This window comes from Myotis lucifugus, unplaced genomic scaffold (genome assembly GCF_000147115.1).
Source record: "Myotis lucifugus unplaced genomic scaffold, Myoluc2.0 scaffold_1, whole genome shotgun sequence".
Lineage (NCBI taxonomy): Eukaryota > Metazoa > Chordata > Mammalia > Chiroptera > Vespertilionidae > Myotis > Myotis lucifugus.
The window spans coordinates 27,388,666-27,410,847 of NW_005871049.1; the positions used below are offsets into that span (position 1 = coordinate 27,388,666).

Here is a 22,182-nt window from a genome sequence, read left to right on the forward strand (position 1 = left end):
AGGCATATGCCCTTAACTGGAATTGAACCTGGGACCCTTCAGTCCACAGGCTTAGGCTCTATCCATTGAGCCAAACCAGCCAGGGCTCAACTGAGGTTTTGAAAAGCTAGAATCAAAATTACAATTCCAAGGTGCAAATTTACATTGGCACAATTTATTAGAATAGACTAAATTTATTTAAAAGAATTTATTTATATAGATCTTCCTGTATAAAATATTAAAGGCTTAATCCTCAAGGTTATACCCTCCCATACCCCCTCTAGTGTTTTTGTAAGTTTCTGATATATCATTAAACATGGGAGGTTATAATTAATAAGGCCTTTTTCTGTAGCTCTAAAGCATAGTTTAGACCTCAGAAGATTTTTCACTTACAAGATTTAAAATCCAAATAGCTTTATGCTCTTCTATTTTCAGTTTCTTTTATGTCGGAGTTTACAGTGACTGTAAAAAGGGGACATATAAAATGGCAACCTTGACTGACAGTCATTTTATTTACAACAATACCTAGTATGATTTATTACTTTTACAGTTAAGATCCCTGAGTCATTTTTATATAAACTTTTCAAATTAAGACTGCATATCTAATAGAGTTTGCAACAGGAAAACTATAATTAGCCTTTTTTTTTTTAAATGTTGGATCCAACTTTGAAAGACATGGTGTCTCATGAACTCATGGAAAAGGAGACTCAACTCCTCTGGTTACTTACAACATTTCGGTGTTTCTGACTCAAAGAGATATGGGAAGGCCGTTCTGTTATTATTGATAAAATTTTTCTCCATTTGCAAAAACCATCCATTGTTGTCTCCTAAAATAAAAATCAGAGAGCAGAAAAGTTCAAGAACACAGAAATATTCTGGTGTGTTGGGGGAAATAGGTTCTCACTTTAAAATTAATGAGTGATTCTCAAACTGAGTGAGATAAACATTTTCTGGGAACTTGTTACAAATGTGAATTTCTGGGCCCCACTTCTATAGATCCTGATGTTATATGTCAGAGATGGGTCTCCTAGTCTCCATATTTAATAGATACTGGAGGTGATTCTTTGGACCATACTTTAAGATACAGTACTTTAGATGTACTGAAACATGACACACTGTTCTTGGCATGTTAATTATGATTCCCTCTATCTTTTTCAATATGAAAACTGATGATGACACACTGTTCTTGGCATGTTAATTATGATTCCCTCTATCTTTTTCAATATGAAAACTGATGTTGAAGATGTTTTAACATGGATAGATGGTCATGGTTAAAAAAGAAAGGAAACAACAGGAGTTACTGAGAGGCAAATGCATATGGATGGTGAGTCACCAAAGGGATAGATTATGAGAGATGTGGCCATTGTATCAGCTGCAAAAGTGGATAGTACAGATGGACTCACTCAACTTCCATTCAGCACCCCCTTGCCTGGCATGTTCCTGTAGAGCAGAGGCTGAAAAGCTTACAGCATTTCACAGCTCCTTCATAGCCAGGGTTTGGGGTGCACTCACTTGTATTTTGCTTAATAGAAGACACTTGGGGAGCTCAAGTGGAATCTCATGAATGAGAACAAAGTAGTGCATTTTATTCTGAACCCATGCGTCTCAGTGTAGTTTAGTTTTGTGGTCTCATTGTAGGAATGTTGGTGATACTTTTCAGCATTTCTCTGCTTCTCCCATATGGATTCTGGGGATAGACTCAAGAGCCTTCTGAAGCGTTCTGCTCCACTGGGATCCAGAATCATCTATTTGTGTCATTGGCTGTCAGGTTTTGAAATTTATGGCCTGAAAATGTGTCTTTTTCCTGATTTGGCTGAGTTTGTTGAGTTTTGGCAAGTTTTTACTTTTAAAAACTTGGTTCATATCTTTATATATAAAAGAGAAAAAATTCTGTGAGAGATTTTAATTCTCCCATTTTAACAGAGAAATTGAATATTAGCACTTAACATTGAGAGAAATAATATTTAGCAAGTGCCTACTACACTGTACTGGGTACTTTATTTTATCCTCATAATTACTATATTTGGTCATTGCTGTCATCACCATTTACAGATAAAAAACTGATTTTGAGAAGTTTAAGGGATTCACTAAGAAACATAATTATTTAAAATAATTAAAGAATTAAAACAGTTATTTTATTTTATTTTCTAGGCCAAAGAAATTATTTTAACAGTAGAAGTCCAACTTTTGTGTGACATCAGGTTTATTGATTTTAGAGAGAGAGGAAAGGGTGGGGGGGGGAGAGAGAGAGAGAGAGGGAGAGAGAGAGAGAGAGAAAGAGAGAGAGAGAAAGAGAGAGAGAGAAAGATGCTTTTCAATGTATTCATTGGTTGATTCTTATATGTGCCCTGTCTGGGGATTGAACCTGCAAACTTTGGTGTATATGGATGACACTCTAACCAACCAAGTTCCACATTCAGGGCTAAATATTTGATTGTTACTATTTGTTTTCAGTTATCTATTTCATTTCCATTATTGAGGCTCCTACATCAAAATTATGTGAATTACACAAAAATTCATTTATATAACAAACAAGACATTATTAACTGGAATTTAAACTCATCATTATCATTATTGATGGAATGGGTGAAAATGTTGCAAATCACTAAGGTACTACGAAAAAATCAACTTAAAAATAAATTAATTTTCATAGTAGTGTTATAAACTTTTATACGTGGACAAATTAGAAATAAAATATGTGAGTAAGGTAAATTGCTTGGCTCTTGCTATGTTGAGGCATTGATTATTTTTATAAATAATTTTGTGTGTTTGTCTATAGAGTAAGGGTGAAAAGTGGGCTTGTAAGTTTCTGAAGGCCTTAACCCTGCAGGCCGCCAGTGCTGTGGTGCTTTGTAGGAGGAGGAGGTGCACATACATGTTCATATTCATGTTCCTGACCTCAGAAGACAGCAATGGAAAGTAGGTGAGGCAATGGCACTCCAGAACACAGGGCTATTTCTGTGGGTGGTGCTTGACTGCTGCTATGAAATTCATGAGAGGAGGAGGTTGGCTGACTGTCAGAACATGTTGATATTTCTGTGTGTGTTTTTTGTTTTTTTTTGTTTTTTAAAGCAGGCCCTATATTTAACTGGACTTCCACAAATGAACTATTTCAAATTTGCTGCATTTTTACCATTCATAGTGTGCAGTGATTAAAATCATGGGCTTTGTGCTCTTTCCTAATCCTTTGCCCCCACCATCAACTCTCTTGCCCTTCTTCTATTTTAAGGGATTCACTCTAAGTGGCCTTAGTTGAAACATCTCAGTCCAACAAATCCAAATGATGTAGTTATTATGTTGCTTTTCTTCTCTGTCTCTGTCTCTTTCTTAATCCTCCTCCTTCCTTCTCCTTTTGTACCCTATTTTACCTTTACACCTCCCTCCGCCCCCCACCTCCCAACACACAGTTCAAAAAAAAAGGAAAGGAGAACAGAAGTGATGTCAGGTGGGGGGGCGATTTAGAATGCAGAAGGAGACAGGACAAACCTGCTTATATTTCCCCAAGTCACAGTACTATGTGTGGAGATCTCTTTTTAAACAACAACATCTCCAAACAAACAAGCTTTTTAGTAGTTCTTTTTTGGCTTCCTCTCTGCCTTCCCAAAGCATTTTCTTCCTCCCACAAGAAGGCAGGTCTATAGAACTTAGGGAATGTAGCCAAAACCGCAAAGTTGGAAAGTTAGCATTTTTAAGAAAACAGTTTTTGGTATATGTGTTTCTATATTTTAAATCCTGTATCTTTATATTTTAAGAATGTATGGGGCAATGAACTGAATGGCTTTTCACACTTTAGCAATAATCCCACTGAAATTTGATCCTTTGATTTTTTTTTTGAGACATCGTGGGTTAATATAAAGAGCACTGTACTAAGAGAATATTGCTAGGGGCTTTGCTTTCCAGTACGTATTGGTAGTACTATATGAATAGCATTGTTAAACATATATACATTGACTAAGAAATATATTTTTTAGCTAAAAATGAATGTAATGTTGCTGGGAATAAAAATTAATGGCATAGATGAATAAAAATCTGGTCTTAATAGATATTTGCTAATTGAATGAATGAATGAATGGGTAAATGAATGGAAGGATGGACGATGGACGATGCACCTCTGTCCTCAGTTTCTCTTATGCTACAATAAAATTCTGGAATCTGGGGTACTTACTAAAAACACAGGTTTTCAGGCTCCTCTACTGTGGATTCTGATTTATTTGGTAAGCAGGGGGGCCTAGATTTCTATTTTCCATAAGTACCTTAGAACAAGTTTTGGGAGAACTATGTTATGAGATTCACCCCAGTCAGTCTTCTCACGCTGCAGTGGAGGACAGTAGCTTTGGCAATGGAAAGCTGTCAACCAGAAGCAGCACATTTCTTTTCTCTAGCAGACTTGCTGATTGTCAACAATCAGGTGGTCCAAACAACCCAAATAAGATTAATGCAAGTGGCCTCTAATTTAAGGGCAATTTGCTTATGGCTCTTTTGTTACACTTACTGTAATTGTTTCACACTATGCTTATTTATAGAGTATCACCCAAAAATGTATACACACACTTTGAATAATTAAAAAGGCAGTATTTTCTAAAATACATTACATTTTCAAAATTGAGCTGATGGCTGTTACAGTGTGTATACATTTTTTGGGGGGATGGAAATGGGACAGTCCAGCATCTTCTCTCTCTCTTTTCCAGAGTATGCCTGCACCTCTCCTGCCTCTTTTGTCCCTCAAAGTGATACTGTTATACTTAACATAGTTATTAATAACAGGAAAGGAGCAAAGGGAAGGCCACATATCGTAGGCGAGTCATGTGGGCAGCTTCACCAGGAAGCGAAAGCTCTACACTCCCCAAGCAGCCACCAGGCTATTCCCTGCAGATCTCTGGGGAAAGGGACTGGACAGGGAGGAAGAGAGACACAAGCCCGGTAAAGTTGGGGTGGTGTCAGGAAGGTACTTGTCTGTCAGTCACACCTGGGAACAGGTCATTGGCCAGAATAGGTGTGGCCACTGCAAGGGCTTGAAATTTGAGATATTTAATCCCCTGAAAAGAAGTTCGATCTCGGGCTCTTGTGCTCTTGGTGTGTTGTGCTCTCTTGCATTGGTCCACATGGCCCCCCACACAGGGGACTCATGGACTGTAACTCACCTAATGCCGAACTGACCGGCTGCAACATGGAACAGAAACTCTGGACACTGGCGTTGCTTTTAGCTGTACTATATCCCCAGCTACACTTCTTCCAGGACTGGATTAAGGGACAGGGGACTTTGGAAAGCCAGGGATGTAATTCCACGCAAATAAAATCACTCATCCTCTTGTGATTTTTATCAGGGGAGTCTCAGAAAATTATTTTTCTTGAGATATCATAAGGATCCCCCCCCACCCCCCAGCACTCAGTGGGGAAAGGGATACCTCAACTTCCCTGTTAACAAAAACACATACATCTCTCCCTCTTTTTCCCAAGCTCCAAGGGCCCTTCTACTACTTCTTTAACTTTCTAAATAAACGTTCCCTTATTTTTTTTTTAAAGGAAGAAAGTCCAAGTTTCTTGCATGCACTAATTTGTCACGGTGCTATATTAGGCTTTTTCAAGTAGTTTCCCAGGATTCTCCTTGACAAGAGAGTTCTGTGGTAACATATGTGTGAGAAATACTGCATTTCTCTCCCCACATGGAATTAATAATACATGCCAGTATGATGAAAGGCAGCAAAGAAATATCTTTAATTTTGTTTAACCCTTTTAATAAGATACCACGCAGTTTTGAAAGCGTTTGCTTTTGCGTTTGCACAGGAGAGAGTAAGTCTAGCTCAGTAATTTTCAAAGTGTAGATCCAGGACCAGCAGTTTCACCATTTCTTTTGAACTTAAATGCAAAGCAAATCCTTAGGCTCCACTCTAGAGGCATTGAATCAGAAACTCTGTAAATGAGGCTCAGCAACCTGCATTTTAACAAGCCCTTCGGCTGATCAGATGCCCGCTAAAGTTTGCAAACCACTGGCCGAGACTAATTAAGCAACTGTCTAGGTGTTCTGAATTGGTGATAAAATTGTTTGCATTGGGAGGTGAATCATTTCATAAGGTTAACAGGTGTGGTATTCACCTGTGGTGTTTGCTAAAATGCAGATTTATGGGGCTCAGGGCTCCACACCTTTCAGCAGCCCCCAGGGGACTCTTCTGCAGCTCGTCCTCAGAGTTAGCTTCCCAAATGCTCCCTCAGATGTGCAGAGGCCACTCCCCGGTTCCCTGGATGTTTGGATTTTGAAAAATCAAAAGCTGAGGGACTTGTGCCTCTCTCAGCAAGGAGGCCAGAACAAAGGAGGGTGGGATGATCCTGTGTGCTAAAATGGTCTCTTATTTAAATGAAGGCATATCCTATTTGTTACAAAGCGTACACGTGCTTTATGGATGAATGAATAAATAGGCGGTTAATCTACAAAGTTCAGATGTATGCCAAGCTGAGCATTCCTTGATTCTAAGACATTTACTCAATTCTCAGCACCCATTCTTGGGACACAGTGGAGTATCTTTTTCTCAGAAAGTGCCCTGGGCCATTAGAATAAACCTCTGGATGCTGCCTGACCAGGCAGAGCAATTCATCAAACTAGTTGTATGGAATGTCCCTAGATTGGAATTACAACAGCAAGTTGCTGGGCAGAATGGCTTTACCTCTTCTGGGGATCTTAGTGATACCATTGTAATTAACTAGCTATTAACAGCAAGAAGGAGCAAAGGGAAGGCCCAATGTTATAGGTATGTCATTTGGGCAGCTTCATAATGGACTAATGAACTGCTGTTAGCCTGATGCTGAACTGGATCCGGAAAGAAAAGTCTGGACACTAGCTCTGCTTCTAGCTCTACTGGAACCACATGACACTTCTATAACCGGACTAAGGGAAATGGGACTTTGGAAACCCAGGGACGTAACTCCACGGAAATAAAAATCACTCATCCTCCCATGTGAGTCTCAGAAAATTCTTTCTCTCGAGGTATTATAAGGATCCCACCCCCAGCACCCAGTGGGGGAGCAGACACCTCAATTTCTCCGATAACACTAGTACCTTTGGAAACAACCCTTTGAAGAAATGAAGGGGTGTGACATTATCCTGAGCCTATTTTAAAGAAAATTGAATTTTGTGTCCTATCTAGTGGAAAGTGTCCTGAGATGAAAAATCCTTGTGGAGTTAACCCAAATGTGGAGTTAACCCAAATATCATTTGAGCATTGTTGGATAAACAGATAAATAAATCTGAGGTCAAAACATATTTATAGAAAAGTCAAGGGTTCAGCTACTTAACCCTTTTGTGCATCAGGCCACTAGTTTAACTATAAAATCAAGAGTGTAGAAAACTCATTCCTTCAGACAGTAGCTACTGTTTCAATAAGATAGTAAATACACAAACCATGGTTATTCCTAGAAGTACTTAACTTGTTTAACAGACAGGAAAAAAGTCCTGCAGCTGGAGACTCTGAGTCACCAAGGGTCAACATTAAAGTTTGTGGGAAACGCAATGATAACAGCAACTGTGGTAGAATTTGCAAACGTGGCTTCAAATGTTGCCCTCCCTCAACCCAAGCCCCTTGCAGTGTGACTTTGCAGCTTCTCTCAGCGGGAGGAAGGATCCCTCTCACGTCCTGAAAGGAGTCTGGCCTGCGGACTTGCCTCAGTAAGGATTGTGGTGGAAATGCCACGAGGCATTTCTGAGAGCAGGTTTCAGGAGGCCTTGCAGACTTTCACTTCACTCCTGGGTGTCATGTGTCTACCCTGGGAACAAGCCCGCCTAACCTGCGGGCGGACCAGAGCTGAGTCACCGGCTGTCTCAGCCAAGGTCCCAGGCATGACGACAAAGCTGATGTGCAGGAAACTGCATGGCTGCTCTCAGACAAACCCAGCTGAGTGCTGACCCACACAATCACTAGCTAAATAAATGGTTACTGCTTAGGACACTAAGTTTGTAATCGAGTTATAGCTGACTCACACACCAGCTAACATTTAGTGAGCACTAATTATATGCTAGATATCCTGCTAAACATCTTTAGACACATTATCTTACTGAATCCTCTTAACATCCCATGGATACAAATACTCTTATTATTCCTACTTTGAAAACAGTCATTTTTACCCTCCTTATAGGCAGGATTCATGCCCAGGCCTCCCAAGCCTGATCTCTACACTCCAATGCTTCCATCCGAATGTGCTGGTTGGTGAATCTTGAGAAACTTGCATAACTTTAAGGACTGTTACTTTTGTTATTTGGTCTCTCACTAAGGCAGGAGTTCCCACTCCTTTCTCACGGAGAAATTACTTTTGGAGGTGAATTGGCTGCTCCTACCAGGTTCCCTTTCCTGCTTCCTGCTGCCATTTCTATTGGCTGGGAGCTCGCAGTCACTCTCCCCATCTGAACTGCAAGCAGGAGGAAGGGGACGTTGGCAGGGAGCAGACACTTTTATCTCAGTTTTAAAAAATTTTGTGTAGCATTCAGTTATTTTAACAAGATGATCTATCTATCTATCTATCTATCTATCTATCTATCTATCTATCTATCTATCTATCTATCCATCCATCAATCCACCTACCTACCTACCTACCTACCTATCCATCTATCTATAGAAAAGAACACATATATAGGCATTTAAATCAAAGGTTACTATAGCTTAAGCTCAGCAGTTTAGTTGCTTACTCTTGATTACTGCCACTATCTAGAGACAGCATTCCAAGAAGTTTAATTTCTTCAAGGGGGCACATTAAAAAGTCTACGATACTAGAGGGACTGATAACAGCAAGGCCTCTTCAGTGTAACAGTTCGTTATGCAGCACTTAACAATTGTTGTGCGATGTCTTGTCTTCCCCAAATAGTACCTTATTTTCCCATGAGTGAGAAATCGCATTATGTTACATTATTAACCAAAGCTCATTTTCTCACTGTCAGATCGAGCCAATTCAAGTTCTTTTACACATTTGTGTTTTTGAAGCTTCAGACATTTGAAGAAAGCCCTGACAGCCTTGTTTGCCCAGGTATACTAATTGGCCAGAAGCTTTATAGCAGCGGTTCTCAACCTGTGAGTCGCAACCCCTTTGGCGGTTGAAAGACCTTTTCACAGGGATCGCCTAAGACCATCCTGCATATCAGATATTTACATTACGATTCATAACAGTAGCAACATTACAGTTATGAGGTAGCAACGAAAATAATTTTATGGTTGGGTCACAACACGAGGAACTGTATTTAAAGGGCCAGAAGGTTGAGAACCACTGCTTTATAGGGTCATAAATATGGTTGTTCAATAGTAGGTAAGCTGGACTTAGTGTTTTTTCTTTTTTAGGAGGTCTCATTTTTCCTTCATAACTGCAGTAAGCAAAAGATAAGAGCAGAAACACTATACGAGTGCCTGCTATATGCCTGTACATTTACAATCTTTTACATTTAATCTTCCCAAATTCTTTTAGTTTAGATACAATTTTTGAACCCTTTTATCACGTGAGGAAACTGAGGCTAAGAGAGGGTAAGAAAGTATGCATACTGGTTATTGTATTCAGGTTCAAACTAGGCAGTCTGGCTCCCATGCTCATATTCTCAATTTCTATTCCATTCCACCTCCAAGAGAGTAACCAGGCAGGTTCTCGCATTAAAAAATTTACTATGTGCACAATCACCACTTTCCTGAAATATTGGCTTTGATACTAATATATAGAAAATAATGGATTTTTTTTAAAGGGAGGGTTGAGTGGCGCCAACCACTTTATTTATTTTTTAAAAATATATTTGTATTGACTTTAGAGAGGAAGGGAGAGAGAGAGAGAAACATCAACGATGAGAGAGAATCATTGATTGGCTGCCTCCTGCACGCCCCACACTGGGGATTGAGCCTGCAACCCAGGCATGTGCCCTTGACCGGAATCGAATCTGCAGACCTATGCTCTATCCACTGAGCCAAACCAACTAGGGCAAGAATGGATATTTTAAGCTAATGAAATAAATGTAAGATTTTCTTAAGTGACATATATTTTGTATTTCTCTGTAGTTTTCTCTCTGCCTATTTCTATCTTTGTTACAAGAGGTCTCAGGACTTCATGGTCAGTCAGGCCATTGGCCTCAGATTCTTGCTGTGACTACAGGCGCTTCACTCACCACAGTTTTCTTCATCGGCCTGGTTCCCACAGTCATCCACGCTGTTACAATGAAGATACTGAGGCAAGCACTTGGTGATGTTCCCACAGGAGAAATAGCCGAGGGAGCACTTGACCTCCTGTCCAGCCCCATGAGAAACTGTGATGAAGAAAGTGGAGACAAGGTTAATATGAAGGCATTGCAAAAAAGTGGTCCCTCAATAGTTTATAACCATTTGGTCTTCTCCCCCTGGTGTTTCCCTCCATGTGGCATCCTCACCTTGCTTCCTAGCATCTATTTTCCAAGAACCTCCACTCCAATAGAATGTTCTTTCCCACGTCCTCCGAAGATGCCAGGATTCTCCTCTCTTTGCATGCTCCTTCCCACCTGGAATGTCCTTCCCAGCCCTCTTTTTTCTTCTTCTATGAAATGCCTGCCAATCTTTTATAGTTTAGTTCAACTCTCCTCTTTCAAAATTGTTTTAGCCAGTCATTTGAACAAATCAGGAATTTATTGCCTTCTTACTATCAGCTCAGAATCAAGGCTGGTCTGGGACTAGAGGGAGGAAGAGATAGAGGAGATAGGAATGCACATGCCCTGTGCTCTTCTATAGACTCTCCTAAGTGTGAGGCCCTGTGCCTATAGCGCTGAATGAAACAGAGTTCCTGCTCTTTCCAGATTGGCTTTTTTTTCACCTAGCAACATGTATTTAAGGTTCCTACATTTCTTTCATGGCTTAGTACCTCCTTTGTATTTAGTGCTGAATAATATTCCATGATCTGTACCATAGTTTATTTATCCATTTACCTACTGAAGAACATCTTGGTTGTGTCCAAGTTTTGGTAATTATTATTTTTTGTTAATCCTCACCTGAGGATATTTTTCCCATTACTTTTTAGAGAGAGTGGAAGGTAGGGAGGGAGGGGGAGGAGGAGAGAGAGAGAGAAAGTGAGACACATTGATGTCAGAGACACATTGCCTCATTTTTAGGGATCAAACCTGCAACCTAGGTACGTGCCCTTGATTGGGAATGGAACCCTCGACCCTTTGGTGTGCAGGCAGATGCTCTAACCACTTAGCAACATGGGCCAGGGCCAAGTTTTGGTGATTATGAATAAAACTTGCTGGGATCCATCCCCAGTGGGTCCAGGGATCCCCAAAGGTGTGGACGGAGTCGGCGAAGAAGGAAGGACACGAAGGTAGCATTCAGTTGATCAGCATAATTGGGTTCTCTAGCCAGTTTCTCCAGGTTCTCCAGCCAGGTTCGGACGCCAGGTTCTTTAGCCAGGTTCTATCCAGGTTCTTTTGCCATGTTCTGTCTAGGTTCTCCAGTGAAGTTCTGTAGCCAGATTCTGTCCAGGATCTTTTGCCATGTTCTCTGGCTAGGTTCTGGTTAGGATCTGACGAGGTTCTGATGTTTATTGTCTTGTTACATCCATATTTATACCAGCCGATTTTAATCCTGTCAATTTCTATTACAAAGGTTAGGGCGTTTCTTATCTCCATTCCAGGGAGTAAAGATTATGTAGCTTAACTACCCACCTGGCACTTAATTAAGGGGTTGTATCCCCTCCCTAACCTCAGGGAAAGATCCCCACCTGGGGAAACAACCTTTCTCGGAGAGGTGACCTTGGTTAAAACACATGGCGCTAAAGAGAGCAATCATATTAAGAACAATATGCTATATATGCCAGGTCCCTTGAAACATATGCTGTGCAGATGTTTCTTTCCTGCAGCGACTGTGTCAAGCAGCAAGGATGGACCGGCTCCCGGCAAAAACTGCTGTAAATATCCCTGTGTAGGTCTTTGTGAGGGCATAAGTTAACTATGCCATTTTAAAAAATTTAGATAATTTCAAAGGTTATTGTAGACTCCAGTATAATTCTGTTGCCTATTATCCTTACCAAGTTTGTAAATCTTTGTCATATTCTAGAATAACTGTCAATCATAAAGAAATAAAAGCTGAATAGTTTGAACAGTCAATAAAGCTTATTATGTAAAAATATATTTGTGGTCTATCATTAACTTATGAGAAGAATAAAAGTGACTATTTCCTTGATAAGGTACAGTGGGACATTTTAATAAAAGAGCAAATAACATTCTTATTGAAAAGCAATTTATGTCAGGTTAGAGCACATAATTTGATAAAGGAGAGAGTAAAATATGTGTAATAGTGAGCTGTGTTGTAAATAGTTTTCTCACATGTAAAATTATTTTAAAATTATTTATCAATATTTTTTCATCAAATTGACCAAAGCAAAGTGAAAACAAAGGATTTTTGTATCACAGGACATCACTGGAGAACATCATACATTTTAGAAACCTCAATGCATATATATGTAAATAAATTGACCTGCATTGGGACTGGATTTTTATATATTTATTAAGATATAAAGATATAAATTATCAGAAAAATTCTTTGATGAATTGTCATCCTTTAGCCACATTTATTGTTTGAAGAGGTTTTTAACTAGACATCTAGGTATATTCATTGATATGGGGGTATCCCTGCTACCAGGTCATCTCAGTGGACAGAAAAGAAAATACACGCATAGTAATTCATACATACACACATTTACTTCTGTGTTTCTCTATAGACCTCTAGATACAAAAACTATGATTTCAAATACAACTCCTAGCCAACACTATAAAGTCCAGTCTAGTTTTCTCTCTTTACAATATTGGTAACTCCCTTCTCTAACAATGAGAAACCAGTTTTCTAAAACTCTTATAGTTACTACCTCGACAAATACACTTCTGCATGGATGCCCTCCTCCACCCCATTCAGCTCTGACTCCCTACACTGGGCATCTTTCTGAAGTGAGCACTCTCCTTGCCCTGTTTGGGATCTGATACACTGTGCCAGGCTCTCTCTGTGGACACCCTCCTCACCCCAGTGGGGCTCCAAAATTCTGCATCCCAGCACAGATGAATACCTATTTTAAAAATATATATATTTTTATTGATTTCAGAAAGGAAGGGAGAGGGAGAGAGAGAGATGGAAACATCAATGATGAGAGAGAATCATTGATCCTCTGCCTTCTATACTCCCCCTACTGAGGATCAAGCCTTCAACCTCGTCATATGCCCTTGACTGGAATCAAACCTGGGACCCTTCAGTCCACAGGCTGACCCTCTATCCACTGAGCCAAACCAGCTAGGGCTGAATGTCTTTTTCTTATTTGCCGAATGGCTTTAAGATTCAACTATTCAGTAAGAGAAGTGGTGGAGTAAGGGGCCAGTAAGTGATGTTAATAGGAAAATTTTGGAGAAGTTGAAGGGGATGAGTATATGCCACCCTAAAATATGCCACTGTGGCATAAAGATTATTTTGAACTGAAGGCAATTGAGAAAAGGCAGACATTGGGAGAGCTCTCTGCCTTCCCTCATCTACCTAAGAGTAGAGCATACATTCCCTTTTGTGAAGGTGTTTCTCTCTTCTCTCCCATACCAGGAGAGCAACCCTTATCACTGGAGAGGGAAAGCTGGCATTGGGATGCATCTGAACAAACCAACTTTACTTAAATAACATTTAAAAATATTTTTATTGATTTCAGAGAGGAAGGGAGAGGGAGAGATGGAAACATCAATGATAAGAGGAAATCATTGATTGGCTGCCTCTGGCACACCCAAACTGAGGATCAAGCCCAAAACCAGGCATATGCCCTGACCTGGAATCAAATCTTGACCTCTTGGTTCATAGGTCAATGCTCAACCAATGAGCCATGCCAGCCAGGCCTTAAGTAACATTTTTATTCCATTGGTTTCCTATATGTTTACCCTCCCGCAAGAAGCCCAAACCTCTCTTTCCTTTGTCTAGTCACTTCACAACTTGTTACCCTTTGCTAAAATGTTATATAAGCCCTTAAGCCTAACTGCCTCTTTTGAATTCTCATTTCTTTTCTGAGGAATCTCTGTGTATGTGACATTTTAAATATTCATATCAATAAAATTTATAAACTTTCCACCTGTTAATTTGTCTTTGTTAGTTCCATTTGTGAGCCTTAGTTACAGAATATAAGGGCATAGAGGAACATTTTTCTTCCCTCTTCCCTTACAAATTCAAAAATTCAAAATCTAAAGAAGTGGAAAAACGTTTTTTCTCTCTACACGATGATTTGTCATGAAGCTATGTCATTAAGAAAAATTATCAGCCATATTATTACAGCACTAATAAGTAGAAAAAAATGATATTGAGCAACTCTGGCAAAGTTGCCCCCAGAGTTACATAAGAAATAGTTCATAGTGCAGCAAGTAAACATGCTGTAGGCATGTAGCCCAGCTAACCACTGCCTGGACGCTGTTTTTGTCTTGCGCTAACCTACATATTTCAGTGGTTGACAATTTTAAATGGGAGAGAGAAAAGAGAGTTTATATTTCAAGGCAGATTATCTTTACTAGACTGACACTTAGAAAATCTCTGTGGCTTGCGTGCTAATGGGAATTCATCTTTTTCTACCTCCCAGTAGCTTCCAGACTCCCTGGCTGCAGCCTTGTCTGGGCCTGGATTTCCAGCAACCTCTATATTTCTTAGATCTTTCTCATGCAGATCTTTAGCCCGCTTCCAACATATTAGGATAGCCACACCTCAGGGCCCATAACTGCTTTATAAGGCATCAGAAATTGTAAAGAACAACTAAAGCTTTCCCCAATAAGTTTATCCAAAGGATCACAATGTGTGGCACTATTAGGATATGGATTGGAATACAAAAATATATTGTAATTGAAATTAATTTTTATTGTGGCAAAATGTAAATAACAACATTTTAACACATCGTGAGTGCATACTTTAATGGCATTAAGTACATTCACATTGTTGTGCAACCATCACTACTGTCCGTTTACAGAACTTTTCCATCATCCTAAATTAAAAAAGAAAATAGCTATTTCCAGATCTTAGCTATGGTGAATTGTGCTGCTATGAACATCGGGGTGCATGTGCCCATCAATAGATGAATGGATTAGAAAACTGTGGTACATCTACACGATGGAATACTATGCTGCTGTTAAAAAGAAGGAACTCTTACCATTTGCAACAGCATGGATGGAACTGGAGAGCATTATGCTAAGTGAAACAAGCCAGTCAATGAAGGAAAAATACCACATGATCTCACTCTTTCATGGATAATTAAGACCATTACAAACTTTTGAACAATAATAGATACAGAGGCAGAGCTGCCTCAAACTGATTGTCGGACTGCAGTGGGAAGACCAGGGAGGGTTGGGGGACTGGAGGGAGGGGAGTAAGAGATCAACCGAAGGACTTGTATGCATCCATATAACCATAACTAATGGACATAAGACACTGGGGGGTAAGGGAGGGCAGGGGCTTGTCAAGGGCGGGGGGGAAAAAAGGACACTTATGTAATACCCTTTGTAATACTTTTAGCGAAAAATAAAAATTTTTTAAAAAAAAAGAAAATAGCTAGATGCCACGAGATTTGTGGCAATGCCTTAACCATATATGTGTTGTGTAAGCCTGAGGGACTCTTCCATCCTTTCCAAAGGGAGTGCTAAGCCTCTTCCCTTTCATACACTAGAAAAACATCTTGGATGACATAATCCCTTGGATGCAAAGCTGCCATAGTTACTATTTCACTTTCAAAGATATATTCATACATTAAATAAATAGGAGAATAGCTGTTTCATATGACTACCTTACTGAGCAAATTATATTTTATTGAGTCTTTATAGTTCTTCTACTTTATATAAAACTAGAGGCCCGGTGCACGAATTTGTTCGAGAGTAGACCTTCCTCCCCCTGGCTGCCAACACCATCTTCTCTCTGGCACCCGGGACCTGGGCTTCTCTTGCAGCCCTGGCTTTGTCCAGAAGGTCATCTGGAAGAATGTCTGGTCTAATTAGCATATTAAGCTTTTATTATTATAGATATGTTTTATTGTGGTAAGAACACTTCACATGTGATATATCCTCTTGACAAATTTTCAAGTGTACAATACAGTATTGTTATCTACAGGCACAATGTTGCACAGCAGATCTCTATAACTTATTCATCTTGCATAACTGAAATTATTTACCTGTTGATTAGCAACCTCTCATTTCCCCCAGCTCCCAGCCCCTGGAACCCAATATTCTACTCTCTGCTTTCATGAATTTGACTGTTTTAAATAACTCCTATAAGTAGAATCATGAAGTATTGTCCTTCTGTAATTAGCTTATTTCATTTAGCATAATGTCCTCAAGGCTCATCCATGTTCTCATATAAGGCAGAATTTCTTTTGCAAAAGGGTATTGGTATTTGAATGTGAGGGATCACTGTTTGCATTAGATAGGATCCTTTAAGTGTGGTTGGTATGCCAATTTTTGAATAGTTTTGTATCTGAATTGGCATACATCTGGGCCTATAAAGGCTGCAAGTTGGATACTCCAATAACAAAATTGGTAAGAACAGACCTAGACTTATTCAGAGCATTGAACCTCAATAATTTAGTAACTGCATTTGATAACTAAGGTTGAAACAGAGTGTGTAGTGCTGAGAACATGTGTCATTGTTTACTGACCAGCCAGTACGTAATGCTTAACAACCCTTGGGAGAGCCCCATGTTCTCATGCAAAATTCTACATATGTATAGGGAGTTGATTTGTTATATAACCAAGAGTCACGAGGTGAAAAAGGAAGACGCTAAGCCCATGAGGTTTCTGTGTTGTTCTTTGCATGTGTTCTTAGTATGTCTCCAGTGTTGTGAGTGCAGATAGAGTCAGAGAAAAGATAGGAGATACTCAAACTCCATTGCAATATGTATTATGATTGTGGCCCTGTCAGATGGAAGGAATAAGAAAAGAATGAGAATTTAATATGACAGTGAAGAGATTAATGAAGGAAGTTGGCCACAACTTTATTTGGGCACAGAACTCTGCCTAGTCAAATTAGGACATAAAATAAAAAAGTTATAAATAAAAGGCAAAGATATGACAGAAAGAATTGTGAAAGACACTGAAATGGGCAAAAAAGATAAGGTTCCTTGGGCCAGGTTATCTCCACCTTATATTGTCTTTGAGCTATTTTACAGCTCTAGTTTGCAGACTATTTATAGTACTGATGAACGGAGTGGATCCAGAGACATTGAAGAACAGAGTGAGGAAACTTGGAGGGAAGGCGGGGGTGGGTGGGTGGGTGGGAAGTAATAAACCAAGAAACTTGTATGCATATATGCATGGCCCATGGCTACAGACAGTGGGGCAGTGAGGGCCTGGGGTGGGGGCCTTGGGGGCAGTCTGGAGGGGGTCAATGGATGGCATATATAATATTTTCAACAATAAAGAATTATTTTAAAAATTTATAGCAATGCAAATGACTCTTGTCCATAGTAATGTAGATTGTGTGGGACAAAAACAGATTGTGAGATACACTGATTATACATTTTTGCATGTATTAAGCAAGTTTACTTCAGCATTCTTATTTATATATACATATATAGGAATGCTGAAGTAAATTATATATATGTTTTTAATTCTTTGAATCGATTGTAACATCTTATTGGTTTCTTCATTAGCAAATGAGTTAAATAAAGTCTTTGAGACATTTTAATTTTATATTTGTATGAAAGTCATAATTTTATCCCCTCCTCCTACTGTTCCTCCTCCTACTCCTTCTACTTTTTTTTAAAAAAAAATGTCATTTAATAGGTGTGGGAACCCATTGAGAACCCCAGAGTTGGTATGAAGGTTATTTTAAGCTGAAGACATTTGAGAATCAATAGATGCAGAAATAAGCCTCCTGGGATCTTCCCTTATCTGACTAAAAGAAGAAACTTCTTGGAAATGAGGCTGTCAAAAACCCCCTTTTCAGGAAGAATCTACTCTCAGGAAAGAGACCAAGAATAAACCTAACCTAAGTGTCAGCCGAGAGGAAGAGGGAAAGACTACTTGCTTCTGCATACAGAAACATTATCACAAACTTTCTTAGCTCACCTTTGCTCTCCTAAAAACCTATTCGTCTTAAAGAAATTTCCTTGTTTTTCCCTAGAAGCCTTTGCTTCCTCTTTCCTTTTCCTTAAGTCAGGGACATAAACCTCTAAGTTTAACCATAGTAAGCCAACTTCTTTGATTAGCTCCTGTTGGGATACATACAAATCAACTTTTTCTCTTGTCATCCTGTCACTTTAAGTCGCAGGCCCCAGGTACTGAACCTAAAAGGGCAGAGGAAAAGTTTTTCCTCCCCTACACAGGTCTAACTTGAACATAGGAGGTGACTTCATTTGAATAACCTTTTGCTTACTATTAAATTAAACTTATTTAGTCCTAAAGTTGATAGCAAGCTCTTATTACATAAGGAGTGAATAGATGAGATAGAAAAGTTTAAGAACATGGGATTTAGTGCAAATGTTGCTAGGTTACTTCACAGGGAAAATATGCACCTTAGAAGTAGAGGTATTTCTAATTACATTCTCGAAGACTTTCTAGCCACAATATATCAAATATTTTATATATCTGAATATATTTATGCATTAGGAATTAAAAAGACACTGCGATCAGAAAATTAATCATTTCAACAAACAATCCAATAAAAAATGGGCAGAGCTACCATATACTATGGACTTTGGGTGATTTTGATGCGTCAATACTAGTTCTTCAATTGTAACAAATGTACCACATTAATGCAAGATATTAATAAGCAGGGGGAACCTTAGGGCAGAATGGAGGAATGGGTGTATATAAGAACTCTTTGTACTTAATGTTCATTTTTTCTATAAATCTAAAACTGCTCTAAAAAAAAAGGCAGGTCTGAATAGACACTTCTCTAAAGAGGACATACAGATGACCAAAAAATGCTCAATGTCACTAATCATCAGGAAAATGCAAATTACAACCACAATGAGATATCACCTCACAACTGTCAGAATGGCTATCATCAATAAATATACTACAAGTTATTGGTGAAGAGGTGGAGAAAAGGGAACACTCATGCACTGTGGTGGGAAAGCAGATTGGTGCAGCCACTATGGAAAGCAGTATGGAGTTACCTCAAAAAATTAAAAATGGAACTGCCTTATGACCCAGTGATTCCATTTCTGAGCATTTATTTGAAGAAACCCCAAACTCTAATTCAAAAGAATATATGCACCCCTATGTTCATTACAACATTACTTATAATAGCTAAGATATTATCAACCCAAGTACCCATCAACACTAGAGGAGTGGGATAAAAAACTGTGGTACTTATGTACAATCGAATATTACTCGGCCATAAAAAATAAGAAATCCTACCATATGCAACAGTATGGATGAACCTAGAAGATATTATGCTAAGTCAGTCGAGAAAGACAAATACCATATTTTTTTTCTTCTTCGTGGATTTTAAAGAACAGAATAAATGAACAAACAAAATTAAAGCAGACTAATGGATACAGAGAACAGGCTGATGGTTACCAGAGGGGAGGGGATTGGAGGAGGCTGGGTGAAAAAAGGTAAAGGGATTAAGAAGTAAAAAATGGCCCTAGCTGGTTTGGCTCACTGTATAGAGCGTCGGCCTGGGGACTGAAGGGTCCCAGGTTCGATTCCAGTCAAGGGCATGTACCTTGGTTGCAGGCTCATCCCCAGTAAGGGGTGTGCAGGAGGCAGCTGATCGATGCTTCTCTCTCATCGACGTTTCTAACTCTCTATCCCTCTCCCTTCCTCTCTGTAAAAAATCAATAAATATATTTAAAAAAAAAGAAGTAAAAATTGGTAGTTACAAAATAGTCATGGCCATGTAAAGTACAGTAGAGAAAATATAGTTAATAACATTGTCATAACTATGCATAGTGCCAGGTGGATAGTGAAAATACTGGGGGGGAGCATTTTGTAAAGTATATGATTGTCTAACCACTATACTATACACATAAGACAAATACAAAACTATATTGACTATAGACTGTAATTGAAAAAAATCTAAAAAGATAATTTCAACTAAGACTTGGTAGCAAAATAGATTCAGAACTGAATTAAAACACTTAGCAGAGTTCCAGTGATGCAGCAGACAGTTCATGATGGCGACAACATGACATGGGTGAGGTATTTGGCCCAGTCAGCTTGGTATACATTAATATTTAATGTTGATGTAAATACATCTTTCTTTCAGTGGTACTTGAAATTAAGTTTTTGTGATTACAATTTATAAATTGAATATTCTCATCTCATACAAACATCACTCATAATTTAAGAAATCAATTAATTTTTTTAAAAAAGAGTCCTAATGGAAAAAATCACTCCAATGCGTAAAAACGCAAATAACTATTACATTCATATTTGATGCAACTTGGGGAAAAATGCTTAATAATTTAATAGCAGCAGCAGAAATATTTTTGATGAAGCACTTGCATCTCTTCCTCCTGAAAATCCTTTGTGATTAAGTGGACAGGAAAAAAAGAGGAATAGTCACGTATGCAGATTGCCAAGTGAGGCATAAGTATTGAGTGAATATCAGTGACTTTTTTCTGCCAGAGGATGAATTATTGTTATTCTCCTATGACTAAAAAATGTGTATATGCTTTGTATGCATTTCAGGGGATCTGTGTGAACTGCAGTACACAGAGAAGGAAAAATGGTCTAGACTTTGTGCAGCTATTGTAGCTTTCTCTTTGACTGAATGGAGTACCAATGTAATTCAGGATCAAAGCCAGAGAGCAAGTACAGTGGAGTATTTTTATAATGTGGTTTTGAGGAAATTGCACCAGTTCCCATCTTGTAAGATGATTATGCTGTGGCTGGCTATCATTTTTGGGTGAGACATGACTTGACCTGTATTATGTCCCAATCTTGACTCCTTCTCTGAGAAATAAAATCTAAAGGTTTCAATAAACATTTCTCAGAATCTAGGTTCCTAGTGACTTATCATTAATGAAATAAAACTTAGCTTTTATTGCTGACAGATCTTGACAGAAGTGCACAAGCACTTACAATTGTGTCTGGGAAACTCCTGGAAAAACCCACTCAGTGGAACGATAAACCTTATTTTGTAACAACATTAACTGTTAAAATGGAAAATTTCAGCACGATGGCTCTGAAATCACAGCAGTCACTGCTCACTTCAATTTAAAATAAAGGAGGTGAGTACATTTAATTAAAATGTTTGTAGGGTTTCTGTACAGCTCTGATTTGGGTAAGCACCAAGATAAGCGTTTCATTGGGTTCCATCACTTATTAACAGCATTTTTACAATCTATGGAAAATATGTAATATTCCTATTTTCTTAGATAATTACTCACATGATCAAAAGCATAGAGGCAATTTGCTAAAATACCTTGTTAGGAAGAAATAAAACCAACCGAATAGAAAAACAAAACCGACACAAAGACAAACTTCCCCTACATTAATCATTTACTTTTAGAGATAATTTCTATCTTAAGTGATGACTATTTCAGCTATCTGAAACCAAAACAAATAAAAATATCAGTTGTAATAGAGGAGTGTTAAATTATATGGTGTAATTACTGAACTATATGTTTACACATATAGTTCAACAATTTGAAGAGAGGTAGATATACATCTAGTGACATAAAATATTCAAGGCATATCATTAAGTAGAGAAAGCACGTTTTTTTAAAAAATATATTTTATTGCTTTTTTACAGAGAGGAAGGGAGAGGAATAGAGAGTTGGAAACATCGATCAGCTGCCTCCCGCACACCCCCTCCCGCACACTCCCGCAACCAAGGTACATGCCTTGACCGGAATTGAACCTGGGACCCTTCAGTCTCCAGGCCGATGCTCTATCCAGTAAGCCAAACCAGCTAGGCCCTAGCTGCTAGGGCGAGAAAGCATGTTAAAAACAGTCTATACAGGTTGATCTTATTTATATAAAATAAAGGAGTATATATAATACTTGTGTTTATAAAGTTCTGATATATTAACAAGAAACTGTTAACAGTGGTCATCTTTGGGAAATGGAATCAATACTGTCAAGAGAAAGGAGAAATATTACTCAATAGTTTATATCCTTAGGGAAATTTGGCCTTTTTTTTAAAAAGTGAGTATATCCTTAATAATAAAAACATCATCTGAAGCTATTTACAGATACTTCAAATGTTTGAAAATTTGATTTCTTAGTTATAGATAAAAAAAACAAACTGATTTGTAATATTGGTTACTTTTCTTTAGACCAGT

The 22,182-nt window shown here is 38.6% G+C and overlaps 1 protein-coding gene and 1 non-coding gene across 6 annotated transcripts in view; both read right to left on the reverse strand.

Moving 5' to 3' along the window:
• RXFP1 (relaxin/insulin like family peptide receptor 1) overlaps nt 1–22,182 on the reverse strand; it is an 81,673-nt gene that overhangs the window by 39,019 nt on the left and 20,472 nt on the right. For 2 of the 5 annotated variants that reach the window (XM_006081853.3, XM_014456414.2), the window contains exons 2-3: nt 10,100–10,237; nt 708–806 (exon numbers count right to left, since the gene is read on the reverse strand). In XM_006081853.3, coding sequence (XP_006081915.1) covers nt 708–806; nt 10,100–10,237 — 237 coding nt within the window. Of the gene's footprint in view, nt 1–707; nt 807–10,075; nt 10,238–22,182 lie in introns of all 5 variants that reach the window. The other 3 variants (XM_006081854.3, XM_006081856.3, XM_006081855.3) reach the window with 3 other exon arrangements.
• On the reverse strand, nt 15,492–15,618 carry LOC111826560. The gene has a single exon (XR_002829912.1). It is a non-coding gene; the product is annotated as a U6atac minor spliceosomal RNA (small nuclear RNA).